General features: G+C 32.9%; 3 protein-coding genes across 3 annotated transcripts; 2 read left to right on the top strand and 1 right to left on the bottom strand.

Moving 5' to 3' along the window:
* Positions 1–730: 730 nt before the first annotated feature.
* Positions 731–4,759, top strand: LOC123888064 (cyclin-dependent kinase inhibitor 4-like). The gene is made up of 3 exons (XM_045937021.1): positions 731–1,191; positions 3,570–3,761; positions 4,374–4,759. The coding sequence occupies exons 1-3, from the start codon at positions 809–811 to the stop codon at positions 4,441–4,443; spliced, it is 645 nt and encodes a 214-aa protein (XP_045792977.1). The 5' UTR covers positions 731–808; the 3' UTR covers positions 4,444–4,759.
* A 3,278-nt stretch (positions 4,760–8,037) lies between these two features.
* Positions 8,038–11,441, top strand: LOC123888063 (cyclin-dependent kinase inhibitor 4-like). Its single transcript, XM_045937020.1, has 3 exons — positions 8,038–8,664; positions 10,702–10,893; positions 11,033–11,441. Exons 1-3 carry the CDS (start codon positions 8,282–8,284, stop codon positions 11,100–11,102), a joined length of 645 nt encoding a protein of 214 aa, XP_045792976.1. The 5' UTR covers positions 8,038–8,281; the 3' UTR covers positions 11,103–11,441.
* A 3,474-nt stretch (positions 11,442–14,915) lies between these two features.
* Positions 14,916–17,403, bottom strand: LOC123888065 (protein-S-isoprenylcysteine O-methyltransferase A-like). Its single transcript, XM_045937022.1, has 2 exons — positions 17,129–17,403; positions 14,916–16,114 (listed from the first exon to the last, which is right to left on the bottom strand). Exon 2 carries the CDS (start codon positions 16,021–16,023, stop codon positions 15,430–15,432), a length of 594 nt encoding a protein of 197 aa, XP_045792978.1. The 5' UTR covers positions 16,024–16,114; positions 17,129–17,403; the 3' UTR covers positions 14,916–15,429.
* Between the last annotated feature and the right edge of the window lie 797 nt (positions 17,404–18,200).

The raw sequence follows: 18,200 nt of genomic DNA, 5'->3' as shown, positions 1-18,200 counted from the left end.
ATATGTTAAAAATTAATATTTTGCAATGACAATTATCAAATATATTTGAAACCTATGAAATAGTAAAAAGAAATAGATGAAACCTATGAAATAGACTCTAATCTTTTCGAGTTGAAGGTTCTTGCTTCAAATCTTTTGCAATGTCTTTTTCTTGCGTAATTTTAGTTTTGGTCATTTTTTTTTTTCTTTCACCTCCAATTTAATTTGGTTTGGGAGTCGGTTCTGACATCAAATGGTTTAATCCCCCCTCTCAATCGTAGTTGCAGGGGATCGAACCGTGGTCATCTCTACCAAGTTCAGTGTCAATCACTATTGAACCAACTAACGATTAATAGTTTTAGTCATTTTAAGAGAAGATATACTTTTTAGATTCATTGAAAATCTAATATATTTAGTCTATATTATAGGCTAGATACATTGGATTTTGTGAGGATCGGATAAATATTTATCATGACAATTGTTGTAAAAAATGTAAGGATTTAATTTAAATACACCGACGGTGTAAAATATGTTACACCGTCAATCAATACCAACCATGTTTTCCGCCACATCACCCCACTTCAACCCACTTTCTTGATATGACATGGCAAAATGGTGGTTGTTTATTGGACGATCGTGTAAAACTATTTTACACCATCAGTGCATATCAATTAAACTCAAAATGTAATCGAGATATTTTTTTATTAAGACAACAAAACTATTTATACACTTTGGATTCCTCTCTCTCTCTCTCTCTTACACACAAATTTACCCTCCAATATCGTTTTTTTTTTCCTCTCTCTTTTTCAACTTTCAATTTTTGTTTCCAATGGGAAAATACATGAAGAAATCCAAAATCGCCGGCGACGTCGCAGCCGTAATCATGGAAGCTCCATCACACACCACTACTGTCGGTGTACGGACAAGAGCAAAAACCCTCGCTCTCCAGAAATCCCCGATTGCCTCGCCGCAACATATGGACTCCTCTTCCTACCTCGAACTTCGCAGTCGCCGCCTCCGTAAACTCCCTCCGCCGCCGCAACCTCGCAGGGAGAACGCCTCTGCCGGAAATTCGAGACTTCGAGAATGTTCTGGCAACACGTCGTCGTCCGTTGAAAAATTGGGGAGTTTTGGTGCTGAAGAGGAGAATGCTGATTTAACTGTGGAAGGTTCTTTTGGTGAAAATTTCTTAGAAATTGAAGGCAAAGATAGGTATATATAATCTTCAATTTCTTCAATTTTTTGTGTTTTTATTTTCTATTCAATTTTTATGGTAGATTTTTATTCAATTTCCTGTATGCATAAAAAAATTCATTTTTCCCCCTTTGTGATCTTTCTATATTTTATTTGCAAAAAATTAATTTTGTTGGGATTTATGTGTTGTATTATTTGCATGTTAGTGTTGATTTGGTTTTGAGATATTTCATAAGTGTAATTTCATGTTTTTATTTTTATCTGAATGATAATTGGGAACTTGAAATGAATAGTAGAGAATAGGGTTTTTAGATTTTGGTATGTTGCATCTTCAAAAAGTTACAGATTTTTTACTTCTACCTTATGCTTTTCCAATTTTATCTTATTAAAATGTATGCTCTTAGCCCTGTATTTTGTTAAAAGAGTATGTCTTTGTTGTGATTATGTAGTTTATTTTGGAAAATGCTAAATGTTACAAAGTTCCTAAACACAAAACAAACGATGCACTCACAAATATACTTGGGGACTTTGTCGATGTCTTTGTTTCTCCCCCTATCACTCATTATCCCTCCCTCCCTGCTGTAAAAATTGATGAAAAATTAGGATTCTCACTCAGCTTTTTTCTACTCAATGAACTACTATTTCTTCATTATAAATTTGTCAATTTGAGATGTTTATTTTTGTTTTCTATCTATCTTTGGTTGCAATATGATGATGGGATTTAATTTGGCTCACCTTCATGTTTTCCTCCACTAAGTCACCTTTTTGTTGCTTAGTCTCCCGTCACTTTGGCATATATGTATAGCAATTGTTTTTTTATAATTACTTTGGCATATATGTAATGCAATCTATAGAGGCTCCAATAGGGCATAGTAGTAGAAGGCTTAGTATGCGAGAGACTTCTGTTTGACTATTTCAGAGTGTACTACTAATTTTATTTATAAAAAAAAACTATTTAAGTGTGTTTGAGAGAAAGATCACCACTCTTGCCATTCATGAAATACAGATTCATCCTATATTGCATTACTCTTTTTTTTTTATTCAATGGAATGAGTTATAAGAATAAGAATTTTTCAAAGAAAAGGAGTTTACAATATTTTTTTGGTCAAGTGGCATAGCGGCTAGAATTCCACCCTTTAAGGTGATTAAGTGGAGTGTCGAAGATTCGAACCCCAACACCTGCATATATAATGTGATGTCCCTCACGGGATTTTACAATTTTTTATATGCCACTTGTTTTGATTATATATTTCCTCTCAGTGGTCACAACTCTATTGCTTTTACTCTTCCTATTGATATCTTTGTTTTTCTTCAATTACACAGCTTCTAGTACATTACTGTATTTATTAATGGTGAAATTTATTTGCTATAATTATCTCGTTACATTAATGAATTGTAGTATTGTTGGGTCATGATGGGTAGCCTAGGGATTACATATCAAACAAAATGGAAAAAAAGTTCTGGGATTTGATTGTAAGACAGTAGCTATCTCTGCATTCATATTTGGCTGTTGATTATTTGCGATTTAACAATCTTTATTGATTCATATTTTGAGGCCACTTTGTAATTTCCAGTTGTTTCCCACTTAAGATTTTGATGCCTTGAATACATGTTAGAAATGTATGGATTTAACATTGATTGTTCCTGTTTACTACTGATCTGGGTTCCTTGCTGCTAAGGAAAGCACGCATTTACTCATCCAGTACGTTGGTAGCATTGAATGAAGATTGGATCCTCTATGTTCACTTTTCAAATTGAATGTAAATTTACCTAGTGTAAAATATGAGTTGTCCAATCTTTGTCAACCAGTTCCAATTTACTGGCTTCTTGAATATGTGTTTTTCATGATCGAATATGTTGGCTCCTACTAGTTGGTTAGGCTTAAAATGCACATTTAGTTCTCCATAACGGTCAAGATAGAAAAATTTAACCATTAGTAATACCCAGCAGCCATAGCTCTCATGAGTCGTCATGTTATCAAAGGTTTGTCAAATACATGGGGCCTATTTGTGAAGGTTTCATGTGTTTTGGGTTCCTGTTTTGTTTTTATGCAGTGAATGAATGAGAAAGATTTGGCCATCTCTTTCTTTGTATTTTTTTGGTTGCTTGAGCCCACTGAGTCAGGGCTTGTCTCTAATAAATGCCAGTTACTTACTTTTCTAGAATAGTAGTTTGTCTCTAGTCTAATTTCATTTTGAAGAGTTTTTGTGTGAGCAAATCAATCCTTTTTATTTTCTTTTATTTTTCTGTCAGCAGTTGTCATGCAGTTCTGCTACAGAAACTTTTGATAACAAACCAACATTTGCATTTTCAATGACTGCAATTTCTTTTAATTTTTTTTTCTATAAGATTCTTTTGCTAAGCGATTTTAATAGTAATATTTTTGTGATTAACAGAAGCACCAGGGAAAGCACACCTTGTAGTTTAATAAGGGATTCAAGTGTCATTCATACCCCTGGTTCAACGACAAGGCAAAGGACGCAACGAGTAATTCACGAAAACATGCAAAGAAATATTCCAACATCTACTGAAATGGATGAGTTCTTTGCTTTGGCAGAGAAGCAGCAACAAGCAAATTTTATGGAAAAGTAAGCATATTCCTTTTAAGCTATATTTTGCAGATTAAACTACTGATTTTCTATTCTTTTTGAATTTGTTTCCTGATTATTAATATCAATATGCAATATGCCAATGTGTATCTTGTCTATATTTTGCAGATTAAATTACTGATTTACTTTTTGAATTTGTTTCCTAATTATTAATATCAATATGCAATATGCCAATGTGTATCTAGTCTATATTTTGCAAATTAAATTACTGATTTATTATCTTTTTAGAATTTGTTTCCTTTCCTGATTATTAATGTCAATATGCAATAACCATATGTTAGTTGGTTCAGTGGTGATTGGCGCTGAACTTGGTAGGGAGGACCACGGTTCGATCCCCCGCAACTGCATTTGGGAGGGGACTGGAACCACTTGATGCTAGAATTCGCCCCGAACTCTGGACTACTAGGGGCCCCTTCCCCTAGGAACCAGAGGGTGAAAACCAAAAAAATTATCAATATGCAATATGCCAATGTGTATCTTGTCTATATTTTGCAGATTAAATTACCGATTTACTATCTTTTTTGAATTTGTCTCCTGATTATTGATGTCATTATGCAATATGCCAATGTGTGTCTTGTCTATATTTTGCAGGTACAATTTTGATGTAGTTAATGATGTACCTCTACCAGGACGGTATGAATGGGTCCCTGTACTTAACTAGGACAAGCTTTAACCAGCCATTTGGATTTCAAGCAGAGCTATTAGACTTGTAATTTAGCAGAGCTAGCAACTTTCACTAACCATTTAGATCGCTTGAGATCTTCTTGTTCAACATAAGAGAAGGGTTCTACATAGTTTAGAAGACATTTCTAATATAAGTAATTTAGAGTTATTCAATGTATTTCTTATATGTAGGGGTAGGGGGTATATGGATCTCAGCATTTTCTTTTCTTTTTTGCTGTTAACTTGTGTCTATAATTTAGCAGGGATTTTTAATCTTTAATCAATGCAGTAACTTATCCTTTTATGGCTCACAATGGGTGTGTCTAATGATTTAGATTTAGACTTACAAGCTACATGTCAACGAGGCAACAAATACATACAAGCAAAATAATACGAAAAATTAAAATTTCGCGTTTTAAATTGGAATTTCATCGATGATAGGCTATATTTATTGAAGTTATAAATTGTAGCTTTAATTTTAAAATTGATTTGGTTCAAGTGGGTCGTTATCTGAATTACTAGGGTCCCTTCTCCCTAAAACAAGAGGGTTAATACAAAAAACAATCGGCCAAACCACCATTTTAATCCTTGAAAGTATAATTTGTTATCATATTGGTTCCTGATTATATTAAAATTGCAAATAGATCATTAGTGCCTCTTTTGTTAGTAATTTTATGGACTAAATTGGCAAATGAAAAATTTTTGAGGATTAAATTAACTACTAAAATTTTTTGAAATTTTTTTATAGACTATATATATATTTTCTATTAATCTCATGTGATGTCAAGATTTCGATCTTTTAGCTCATCATTGAATATGTTGTCTCAAGATTTTGCACAAATGATGACGTGACATGTTCAGTAATAGGGTAAACCGAAATTCACTAATATTTGAATGGGAAAAATGACGAAACCTTAATAAGCATATTCAATAATGAGCTAAAAGGGCGAACTATTTGGATTCGACTCCTCTAAAATGAACACTATTCATTATTGTGCATTTCGGGTTTAGAGTATAATAGCATATTCGTTTTAGAGTATATGAGCTCGATGTTAAATATTTGAATTTTTTCATAAACCGAACTATTGTAAATACATAATAATAAATCATGTCAAAATCTTAACTACACATTTGGTCCCTTACGTTTATTTTAGGTTTTAATTTGGTCTCTTACGTTTAAAAAGTATCAATTTAGTCCCTTACGTTTATTTTATGTTTCAAGTTAGTCCTTTCTGTTAGTTTTGTCAATAACACCGTTTGAACAGTACACGTGTCAGTGTGTCCAAGTGTCACGTGTCTATCCACATATGAAATTGGCTGCCACATGTGACAAAATTGACAGAAAGGACTAACTTGAAACCTAAAATAAACGTAAGGGACCAAATTGATACTTTTTAAACGTAAGAGACCAAATTGAAACCTAAAATAAACGTAAGAGACCAAATGTGCAGTTAAGCCAAATCAAAATTATTAATTTCTCTATATCAAAAAAAAATTATTAATTTCTTCTTTTTACAAGGATAAAACATATCAAAAGTATTTTCAATTTTTTCTTTTAAAACATCGCTTTATCAAAAGTATTAAATGAAAATTTAATTCTGTAAAAAATAATAAATGAAACTAAATAATATTTCCCCTCGGATCCTAATTATAAGAAAAGATTTACTTTTTAGATACATTGAAAATTTGATGTATATAGTCTACATTGTTTTTTAGATATATCAAACTTTGAATTATAATTAGGATCGGAAGGAGTAAAAAAAGAGTACTATCATCAGGGACGGATCCAGACCTAATATATTGGTGTGACTAAAAATGTTACCGGTATAATTAACGATAAATTTTGTAAATTTTATACTCGTTAAAATGTTACCGGTATAATTTAATTTCTCTAATATATATATATATATATTGATCACTTCTTTATAAAAAAAAAATTACCACAACTATTATTCTTGATTCTTTGTAGTTAACTAGCAACAAGGCAGCAATTTCTTTGTTAGAAAAAGAAATTAAAAGCCAAAAAGCAACCTATATAGGACTTGAACTCAGGACCCTTGAGTAAATGAGGGGATACATAACCACTAAGCGAAATGAATAACTATGATAATATTAGTAGTTATACATATATATACAATAATTCTGGTGTGGCTATAGCCACAGCCAGCCCCTACATGCATCCGTCCCTCACTATCATCCATAACAATGACGTATTCCGCACCAAATCACCTCAATACCTCCATCTTATTCCAATTTTTATTAGATTTCCGTGTAAAGATAGAGAAAGATTATCTACATTGGCTAGGATTGAAAATAGGCTAGAATTTATTTTTTAGTTAGACGAAATGACAAAATCATTATAAACTCACACATAAATGAGAGTTGAAGCTCGAAATCCGTTCATAATATCTAGCCTAACAATTTCGATATTTTTATCTATTTATTAATGTGGACAATTGTGTTTAATAATTCTACTTGATCCAAATAGATACTTAGATTTCATAGAATTTTCATATATCACTATAAAGCATATTTGCTCTCGTAAAAATAATTTATGCTAAGAAGTGTCTCGTCCCTCCGCATCACCCGCAAACCCCAACAGGGGATGTGTTTCCGACGAGGTATGTTAACTGCCATCGGCGGTAGTGCGACCACCCTTCATGAAGGTGGTTTTTTCTACAGGACGATGGTGCAACAAACTCTCCCTCTACATCTTCTCTCAAGACCGTTTATGGTGTTCTGTTTTGGTTTGTGTGGGCATCCTGCTGCAGTTATGTGGTAGTGGTGACGGGTCTGGCGACTATGTTTTGTTTGCCGGATCTAGTTGTAACAATGGTAGTTTTGTGGTAGTTTCAGTGGTTGTGGTGAGGTGATGTTGGCGTTGGCGCGTATGGTGGTGGTAGCGACGCGTCCGACAAAACCTCTCGCAGGCTATGTTATGTTTCTTGGTGTTTAGCTCATCGTTTTTGCGACGGGTTGTGGTCTGTTTCTAGTTAGTGGTGTTTTCGGTTTGTTTGAGTCGTGTTTTGTTTATTGGTGCTTGGTTGTGGTGGTTTTGGCGCTACCACCTCATGGTGGCAGTTGCTAGTCAGTGGTGTGTTGGTTGCTGGCACATGCGGTGTTTTTCTAAATTTTTGATTCGGTTATTGTTTTTCTAAATCTGTTGAGATATGCAGGAATATTCATGGTATCTAGTAGACCTCTGTTGCGTCAGTGTCAACTGTTTTATCTTTGGGTCGTTTTCTATTTCTTTGAGTTGAGACTTGTCTGCCTAGGTTCTAATTCTTCCTTTGCACCATCAGCCTTGCACCTTATGGAGTTGTTTTTAGGTTCTCATAGACAGATCGCTTTTGTTTTGAGATCGAGAGTTAGTGTCTAGTAACATCTTTCTGGGTCAGGTTGGTGTCTTTACTAATGGCCTAGAAGCTGAGAGGTGCCTTTCAAATTATGGAATTAGTCGGTAGACCACGTTTAGGCGGTGTTTATTTTCGGTGTTCCGCATATGTACGACACCCGCTCAGTTTTTTTCTCTTTGAAACATAATTTATGCTACGGTTGTTTTTTTTTTTTTTTTTTTTTTTTTACAATAATTAAACTCGCAAATATAGGGAGAGAGAGAGAGAGAGAGAGAGAGAAAAGACACTACTACATAAATTGCATTTCCCCCTAAAATCCTCCAACCCTAAAAAGTCACAATCTTCCCCGCACTTTTGATTCCCCCCCTTTCTCTCTCTCTCTCTCTCTGCTTTGCCATAAACTCTTCTCACTCTCCCACCATATACCCTCCAAAATCACTTCTCTTTTTTTCCTCTTTCAACTTTCAATTTTCATTTCCAATGGGAAAATACATGAAGAAATCCAAAATCGCCGGCGACGTCGCCGCCGTAATCATGGATTCTCCATCTCACGCTTCAACCGTCGGTGTACGAACAAGAGCAAAAACCCTCGCTCTCCAGAAATCGCCGGTTTCTTCGCCGCAAAATAATGACTCCTCATCCTATCTCCAACTTCGCAGCCGTCGCCTCCGTAAACTCCCTCCGCCGCCGCAACCACGCAGGGAGAACGCCTCTGCCGGAAATTCGAGACTTCGAGAATGTTCTGGCAAAACGTCGTCGTCCGTTGAAAAATTGGGAAGTTTTTGTGCTGAAGAGGAGAATGTTGATTTCACTGTTGAAGGTTCTTTTGGTGAAAATTTCTTAGAAATTGAAGGCAAAGATAGGTATATATAATCTTCAATTTCTTCAATTTTTTTGTTTGTGTTTCTAATTTCTATTCAATTTTGATTTGATGGTATATTTTTATTCAATTTCATATATGCATAAAAAAATATCATTTTATTCATTTTCCCCCCTCTGATGATTTTATTGTCTATTTGTAAAAAAGTAATTTTTTTTTTTGGGTTATTTATTGTGTGCATGTAAGTGTTGCTTTAATTTTGGGAATTTTCAATTTTTCATAAGTGAAATTTCATGTTTTTATTTTCATATGACAGAAATTGAAAACTTCAAAGGCATAGTAGAAAATAGGGTTTTTATATTTTGACATGTTGCATCTCAAAAAAGCTGCAACTCTTTTGCTTCTACCTTATGCTTTTCCAAATTTATCTTTTTTTGTAAAATAAATATGCTCTTAGCCCTGAATTTTCAATTTCATGTGACTGTTCTGTTTTTTTAATTTTTTATTATTAAATTTTTTTATGTTTTTCAGTGGAATGAGTCATAAGAATCAGAATTTTTCAAATAAAAGGATTTTACAATTTTTTAGTATGATTATATATTTCCTCTCAAAAGTTACAATTCTTTAGCTTCTACTTTTTGTATTTTAATAATATATTATTTTTAAAATATAACAATATATTACTATTTTTTTCTTAGAAAAATAATATATTATTATTTATCACTGAATATTGTGTTGTCATTGTCCCTAGTTTTTCGTTTGATGTTTTAATTTTCATGTGATTGTTTTGGTTTCTTTCTCTGATAGCCGGTACTGAGGTAAAGTTCTGTTGGTACAAAGGATTGCTCATATTTGTAACTTCTGTGACTTGTGATAGGTTCTCTGCAACTTGCATCCTCCTCAGTATAGTTATTTACTGATTACTATTTATTTTTTCTGTGCATTGATATCTGTGTTTTTCTTCAATTACACAGCTTCTCGTACATAATTTATTAATGGTAAAATTTATTTGCTATAATAACTATATTGTCACATTAATGAATGATAGTACTACCAATAATGCAAGGGGTTGACAAAGTTTATGTCTTTTTTCATGTTAATTGATTTATTTCATTACATTAATGAATGGAAAATAAGTTCTGGGATTTGACTGTAAGACAATAGCTATCTCTGCATTCATATTTTGCTGTTGATTATTTGTGATTTAACTATCTTTGTTGATTCATATTTTGAGCCCATTTTATAATTTCCAGTGGTTTTTCACTTAGGATTTTGATGACCTTGAATACATATTAGAAATGTATGAATTTAACATTCATTGTTCCTGTTTATGGTTGATCTGGGTTAATTGTTGGTAAGAAAAACACACATTTACTCATTCAGTACATTGGTAGCATTGAATGAAGATTGGATATTCTAAGTTCACGTTTTAAATTGAATTTAAATTTACCTAGCGTAAAATATGATTTGTCCAATCTTCATCAACTGGTTCCAATTTACTGATTGCTCCAATGTGTGTTTTTCATGACCGTATATGTTGGCTTCTACTAGTTTGATAGGCTTAAAATATGTCACATTTAGTGCTCCATAATGGTCAAGATAAAAAGATTTGGCCTTTTAGTAATACCCAGCAGCCATAACTCTCATGACTCGTCGTGTTATCAAAGGTTTGTCATATACATGGGGCCTATTTGTGAAGGTTTCATGTGTTTTGGGTTCCTGTTCCTCTTTGGTTTTCCAGTGAAAGAGAAAGATTTGGCCATCTTTTTCTTTGTATTTTTTTGGTTTGCTTGAGCCCACTGAGTCAGGGCTTGTCTCTAATAAATGCCAGTGACTTTTCTAGAGTAGGAGTTTGTCTCTAGTCTAATTCTATTTTAAAGAGTTTTTGTTTGAGCAAAAACAATCCTTTTTATTTTTTCAATTGTTTTTCTGTCAGCAGTTATCATGTAGTTCTGGTACAGAAACTTTTGACAACAAACCATCATTTGCATTTTCAATGACTGCTATTTCTTTTGATTTTTATTTTCTATAAGATTCTTTTGCTAAGCCATTTTAATAGTAATATTTTTGTGATTAACAGAAGCACCAGGGAAAGCACACCTTGTAGTTTAATAAGGGATTCAAGTGTCATTCATACTCCTGGTTCGACGACAAAGCAAAGGACGCAGCGAGTAATTCACGAAAACGTGCAAAGAAATATTCCAACTTCTAGTGAAATGGATGAGTTCTTTGCTTTGGCAGAGAAGCAGCAACAAGCAATATTTATGGAAAAGTAAGAAGAATATTCCTTTTAATCTATATTTTGCAGATTAAATTACTGATTTACTATCTCTTTTGAATCTGTTTCCTGATTATTAATATTAATATGCAACTTGCAACATGCCAATGTGCATCTTGTCTATATTTTGCAGGTACAATTTTGATGTAGTGAATGATGTACCTCTACCAGGACGATATGAATGGGTCCCTGTACTTGATTAGGACAAGCTTTAACAAGCCATTTGGATTTCAAGCAAAGCTATTAGACTTGTAATTTAGCAGAGCTAGTAGCTTTTACTAACCATTTAGATCGCTTGAGATCTTCTTGTTCAACGTAAGAAAAGGGTTCTATGTTTAGTTTAGAAGACATTTCTAATATGAGTAGTTAGTTTAGTGGTTTTAGAGATGGTTATAAAATGTACTATTTCTTACATGTAGGGGTAGGGGGGTATATGGATCTCATTCTCATCCTTTTATTTTCTTTTGTACTGTTAACCTGTTGTCTATAATTTAGTAGGGATTATTAATCTTTAATTATTAGAATAATTGTGTTTATCCTTCTATGACCCACAATGGGTGTCTGTAATGATTTCAACTGCAATTTACATGACAACGAGGCGACAATACATACCTGCAAAAGGGTACGAAAAATTAATTTTTTACATTTTAATTTTAAATTTGAATTAAATCGATGATAGTATTGCCAATAACGAACAAAAAGAAACACATGAAGTATAAATATATGAGTTTAATTGATATGCACCGACGGTGTTAAATAGTTTTACATAATCGTCCAATAAACAACAATTGTTTTGACATGTCATATCAAGAAAGTGGGGTGAAGTGGAGTGATGTGGCGGAAAACATGGTTGATATTGGGTGAAAGTGTAAAATTATTTTACACTGTCAGTGCATATCAATTAAATCCTAAATATATATTCAGTAATTAATTTTGGTTGTTTATTCTATTGATTAGAAATTTCACTTTGTAATAGTGATTAAGTGAAATGCTCAATTCTTGCCTATATAATGTAATGTTGCTACTAATTGAGTTAAAGTCATGGAGACTTAATTTTAGTTGTTTTAACGGTAGAAACATGAGTATGTAACCAACAATGAATTGATCAAAATTGTAAGGGTCTGGGGTTTGATTTTTGGCTCATGCGTTTATGTGTGCTCCACAGGTTCTCTGAAGGAGATTAGTCATCGCTAACGGCGGTATAAATTTCATACTAATATCATTGTAACAAAAACAAAAATGTAACAAAAACAAAAATGTGAGTATATGTCCCGTATAGTTCCACTTTTGGAGAAATAAAAATTTATTTTAGAGGTGTATAATTGATTTCAGCATGATTTTTTAAAAATATAATTGATTTTGCCTCAAGAGTTATTTAATTCTATTTACATCACAAAATTATTGTTTAATTCACTTTTATTGAACGGGTATCTATGTCTAACCGCAAACTCTAAAATTTAATCTAGTAATAAAAAAAATAGATCTTGAATTTGAGTTTTGAGAGTTCTCAAGTTTGAGTCCTACTTGTACTTAGTTTGACTACCATCCCCTTCCTAACTTTTATAAGCCAAAAAACAAAGTGTGCTCACCGCATACACTCCCTAAGTATTTTCTTTCTCACAAGCGACTTTTATCTTTCAGCTTTGGAAAGGAAATCGGAGGATAGCTCCTTACGCGAAGCAGATATACTGCTGCAAGATTTCTCACAATTTTGACACAGTTTTAATTTAGACAGTTCGATCTAAAATATTTGCGTGAAATCATTTTAAGTGATTTTATAATTTCATGAATTGAATCTAAACCGTCCGATCAATAATTAACATCCAAGATTGAAAACGGTAAAATTTTGTTCTTATTTGCCACCGCGAATCACAATTCCAAATGCCTCTTTACTTGTATATACTCCATTCGGTCCTTAATATAAGAAGAAATTCACTTTTTAGATACATTAAAAAAAATGATGTATCTAGACTATATTATAGACCAGATAAATTCATTTTTTAATGTATCTAAAAAGTCAAGTTCTTTTTATATTAAGGACTCGGTACAAGTTAATTTTGTCTTTTTAAAGCTTAAAATAATTTTGAGAAACACAAAAAAAAAGTTTGGCAAGGGATATCAACAATAAAATCAAAGTCAAAAAACGACACAAAGTAATTCTTTGGATGTGATAGGTAATTTACTCAACATGCTAAAAAATATATGCCCCCACCTTCCAAATTTGAAAAGCCTATTAAACCAACGATGGAATTGGCTAGATGTATCCTTTGGCATTTTAGAGCAAGTTAATAAAATAGTACTACTACTTGGTTGTTTTTTTTGTTACATTCAAAGAAGTTTATCAAAAGAAAATAAGATTCATAGTGATTTTCAAATACAGGGCTGTTACACCAAAATATATGTTAAAATACTTATGGCAAACTTCCATTTTGTACTTGAGAGATAGACCATATTTTCTTGACCACTACATAAAAACAAAGAAATAATCAAAGGGTTGTGCTAAGTGCTAACAGAACGAATTAACCATATACTTTATAGTTTCAGAATATCCTTAGGATCTATCAACTCAAATCGGATCACTTTCACCTTTACATTTTTTTTTACTAACCTCCAAGAAATCTATAGTTTGTGCACCAGTTAAGTAAAGTCTCACAAATAATTGAATTGAACGCAAGTTCTCTCAAACAATTCATTATAGTAAAAGTTTATTAACAACTCGAGTCTGATGTCTTTGTTACTTTTACCTTTACTTTTATGTAAGAGTATCATTCACATAACTATGACATTTTACTTTGTAATTGGATTAAACTTTTGAGTGACCAAGTTATTTATCAATATTCATGATAACGCTAAAGAGAAAGCTAACATGGGTTCTAAAGTCACATGTTAAAGTATTTAATAGTATAGAAAATTAGAAAATCTCGTTTGTCTAAATATAAAACTCCATTTTAAACTCCTTGATGAAATGCCTGAGAGGAACTTTGTTACTTGGAATCCTATGATATGTAGTTTGGCTTCTCATCATGGACATGTTGAAGATGCTCTTATTCTTATTTTAGAGTATGAAGAAGAAGGGGATTATTGTTTGTTCCCATTCATTGGGTGTTTTATCTGTTTGATTGATGTCGGTAACGAGGTTTTTTTTTCCGATGAATATTATGTTTGGAATTGAACCGAAGATTGAGCATTATGGATACATGGTTGATCTTCTTGGGAGAGGAACTGATAACTGGGATGCACGACGTCGATACCTGAGTATCTGACATGGTTATTTTGGGAGCTTTGCAGCAGATAGATTTGTAATACAGACATCAGCTGACTTAAATTTTATCAATCAAGCTGACTTAGATTTGGACATTTATGGTCTCATAACTTTAACAAACATATACTACTATTTAGGGACAAGATTGATTCAGCCAGGGTCTTAAGTTGGTAGACTAATAAATGTTTATGACATGAATCCATCAAGAGATATACTGTTAAATTCTGTTTGGCCACTGGATAAGTTTTGAGCAGTTATTGTTTTAACTTTTATATGAAAATATAACAGTGTTTCTAATGTACATAGGTTTTCAAATTTCATTGGAGAAATCTTTCAGTTAGGATATGACATGAACACAAATTAAAAGATATGAATATAAATAAAATGATAATTAATATAGCTTATTTTTTCTCAAAAAAAATAAAATTAATATAGCTTATTTATTAGAATATGGAATTCATGTTAATCTCAAAACTTGATCTCCCTTGCACTTGGATAAATATGGCTTGTTTTTGGTGGAATTATTGGTTCACTTACGGGATAAACATGAACTGGAACAGAAACCGGTTCACCAGTTGGTAAAACACAGTTTGAAGTTTTGTGAAAAGCATGAACCGGAATAACCGGCTGACCAGTTGGTAAAACATCTGAAGCAGTTGATTCTATGGCGGAAATAACAGTCAGAAAAATGGCACTGAACACTCATCCAAACACAGCTACACATTTATAATATTTATATCCAATGTAATGGCACTGAACATTAATATGACCTTTTATTAGTAATGATTTTAACATTTTTCTTCCAGAATAAGTTATCAAAGATTACAACAGTGTCCAGATTACATCACAAAAAGAGCATACATGTACTCGGGAACACAAACAGAACCCTAGTTCTCATAGTAACAAAACTAAATTTCATCGGCTAGTATATGACTGGGCAGTAGCAACCCAGAACAGTTTGGCAGAAGTAAAATCAGCAGGCTTGGAATCAGTAATCTGCAACAATCTGATCAAGACCCTGAAACTTAATCTTAAACACCGTCTACCGAACGATGATTTTTATCCATAGACGGAATCCAGCAGAGCTGCATGTAATAAAAGAAAGGGTTGGCGTAGCCACAGGCTGAAAGCAAGCACTTCATATCTAAAGTAACGTGAAGGACAGGTTGAAGCTGTTAGAGGAAAAATGGGTTCAATTTCAAACTTTATTGATTATTTTGAGTTAATGTTACATGATATACGGTTCATCTCACATAACTTACTGGTCTTCATTTTATAAATGGCACCCCAGACACAACTTGTTGGGCATATTCAACATACTGCATTCCGAAAAACTGTCTCAAAAAGTATTCCTCGTAAGGTATTCGGCTAGAAAAGAACTTCCAGACAACAACTGCAAATCCAATAGTCGATAAAGGATTACAGAGCATTATTTGAGTTCCAACAGACCAAATGAAGAAACCGCAATACCCTGGATGACGAATAAACTTATATATACCATGTTTAACCAATTGGTGACGTTCATCAGGACGAACCCTTATCATATGAGTGAATGATTGGCCTGCTGTTATTATTGCCATCTTCCTTAAAATTTCCCCGATAACAACCAATACCAACCCGAAATCACTGATAACACAATGTTCCTTTAAATCAGGGAATAAAGCAATCTCAATTAAATATTCTAGCAATGAAAATATCAATGCTAAAAGATAGTCTTTGCTAATCAAAAGGGACCTCAAAGTTACACTTGATTTCCCATGAATGAAGGCGGCTAGAAAATACTCTGAAACGTGAAAGAACATAACTGCAAGGAACATTTGAGATAACTGCCTGCAAGCAGTGTCGCTAAAGATTTCTGTCATTTTTGCCAAATTAAGACAGTAAACTAAACCTCTCTTGTTTTATGCCACAGAAAGACTTGGTTGATTAAACAATCTGAGATATAAGACAGACCTGAAAAAGATGCAAAATTAGTATGGAAATAGTATTATGTCCTCTTGTAGGGACGCAAAATCGTAAATCGGAAAGGGGAAGTAAAATCATAACACTAATCATAAAATTATACAAAGATCATAAAACTCAAATATATGCATATAAATTTGCATACAACAAAAAAACTTTAAATTCATATACATGCATGTAAATTTAATTTAAATTTATTAGCACGAGAGATTGAAGCCAATTGGAAATGAAATAGAAGAAGGATGGGGGATAAGATTATTATTTTTTTTAAATGGATGCAAGCAAAATCACTAAATCCCCAGAAGATTTGTGTGTACTCTTAATCACCGAGGGCAAGCATAATCGCAAAAGTGTAAGATCCTACGAATCAAATTGGGATTCCAGCTGATTCCACCAAAATAGGATTATATGTGTACTCTTAATCGCTAAGAGCAAGCATAATCGCCAAAATGTAAGATTTTATGATTGAAATCAGGATTTTAAGTACCATGAGTGAGTCTTATATAACATTATAGATTGAAAGTGTGACCAGTGTCAGACATCAACACAACACCTACACATTTTCTTAAATCAACATGTCAATGTCCGTGATGTGTCATATCCGGTGTCTGCCCGACATGATACCAACACATGCAGTTACATTTAATTACATCAATTTTTTCAAATTATTAAACATTGTCAACATGTCAGTGTTGTGTCTATGATTGTGTCCCCAAAAAATAGTTCAAGTACAGCATTAAGCTTTGGACACAGACACATGTAGTTAAGTTCAATTCAATTACTTCCATTTCCTCAAATTATTATGAATATCAATCGGTGTTATGTCGGGTGCCGGTGTTTGTGCTTCATAGATTGCATTACTAAATAATGGTTGAAATGCAAGATGTGAAAAATATAGATGTAAGTAGATCATAATAAAGGACCGTCGTTTGAACTAAGATAATGATAAATTCTAAAATGCAGAGTTTCATCTTCTACGAAATGCTTTTAGAATGGCGATGTTACCTGCAGTGTTGTCAAGAGAGAAATTGAGAAATTCGAGATACAGAGAGAGAGTCGGGGTGGACAAAAATCCGCAAGAGTCCGGGTGGGTGGAATCGGGTAAACGGGTTGTGAGACGTAAAAAATCGGTTTTGTTGAGGTTGTATTGGGCGGGTTCGGATCCGGAAAAGCTACCTGTCGGTGTCCGAAACCGACGGATTGGTAGAGATCTGACGGGAAGATGAAGATGAAGATAGAAAGTAAAATTACAGATGAAACAAACATGAACTGTAGTAATTTTTTTTCTCTCTCGTAAAACGTAAAAGTAGAGAAGGTGAAGCCGTTCATTTTTTAGTATTTAACCGCATCTCATGCGTACAAATCAATTTTTTATAATTTTTTTTATAATATTTCAACTTAGTATCTCTTAAAAAAAAAAAAAAATCTAAATCAATTTTACTAATTATCGTACATCGCATTGATAACTCTATACGATTATAAATGGATTCCACTAAAATATATAGGTAGCAATGTTTATTTAAAAAATAATATCTATTGGGTATCCAATTGTGTTTTGCTCTAATGGAATATATATTAAGTACTACTAGTACTTAAAATATAAGTATCCACCATTAAAGATAATTTAAAAGCCTAATTTTATGGTGCAGTGTTGCTAGTTGATAGTTGCAACACAGAGAACTTGGCAATAAATTCATACATGCGAATACCCGCTCCACTCGCCTCAATTTTGACTTTTTTGATGAGGAAAATTTGAGTTGATTGAGTTTTTTTTCGAGATATTGATATCCAACCCGATCCCCCCCCCCCCCCCCCCCCCCTCGTTTATATCAATTACATTTTATCAATCTTAAATTAGAAACTCTTATACAAACTCTATATTACATTCATATTTTTAACTTGAGTCTTTTTGGTAAAAATTAGCGGACCACTAATAATATACCTTATGGAGGATGAGCTTATAGCTTATAATATATAAACTAATTGATTGAGTTTGTAGTGTTTGATAAAATTAGTTGTTGAACTAGTTTATAAGTATGAAATGACATAAAAAATAAATATTTAATTAATATTTAAT

This window comes from Trifolium pratense, linkage group LG6, assembly GCF_020283565.1.
Source record: "Trifolium pratense cultivar HEN17-A07 linkage group LG6, ARS_RC_1.1, whole genome shotgun sequence".
Taxonomy (NCBI): Eukaryota; Viridiplantae; Streptophyta; class Magnoliopsida; order Fabales; family Fabaceae; genus Trifolium; species Trifolium pratense.
This window is presented reverse-complemented; position numbering and strand designations above follow the sequence as displayed.

Excerpts from the sequence above, each read along its gene's own strand:
- LOC123888064 (XM_045937021.1), top strand. The coding sequence starts at position 809 with ATGGGAAAATACATGAAGAAATCCAAAATCGCCGGCGACGTCGCAGCC. Across the intron at positions 1,192-3,569 it reads GAAATTGAAGGCAAAGATAG|AAGCACCAGGGAAAGCACAC; the intron begins GTATATATAATC and ends TGTGATTAACAG. Across the intron at positions 3,762-4,373 it reads CAAGCAAATTTTATGGAAAA|GTACAATTTTGATGTAGTTA; the intron begins GTAAGCATATTC and ends TATATTTTGCAG.
- LOC123888063 (XM_045937020.1), top strand. The coding sequence starts at position 8,282 with ATGGGAAAATACATGAAGAAATCCAAAATCGCCGGCGACGTCGCCGCC. Across the intron at positions 8,665-10,701 it reads GAAATTGAAGGCAAAGATAG|AAGCACCAGGGAAAGCACAC; the intron begins GTATATATAATC and ends TGTGATTAACAG. Across the intron at positions 10,894-11,032 it reads CAAGCAATATTTATGGAAAA|GTACAATTTTGATGTAGTGA; the intron begins GTAAGAAGAATA and ends TATATTTTGCAG.
- LOC123888065 (XM_045937022.1), bottom strand. The coding sequence starts at position 16,023 with ATGACAGAAATCTTTAGCGACACTGCTTGCAGGCAGTTATCTCAAATG.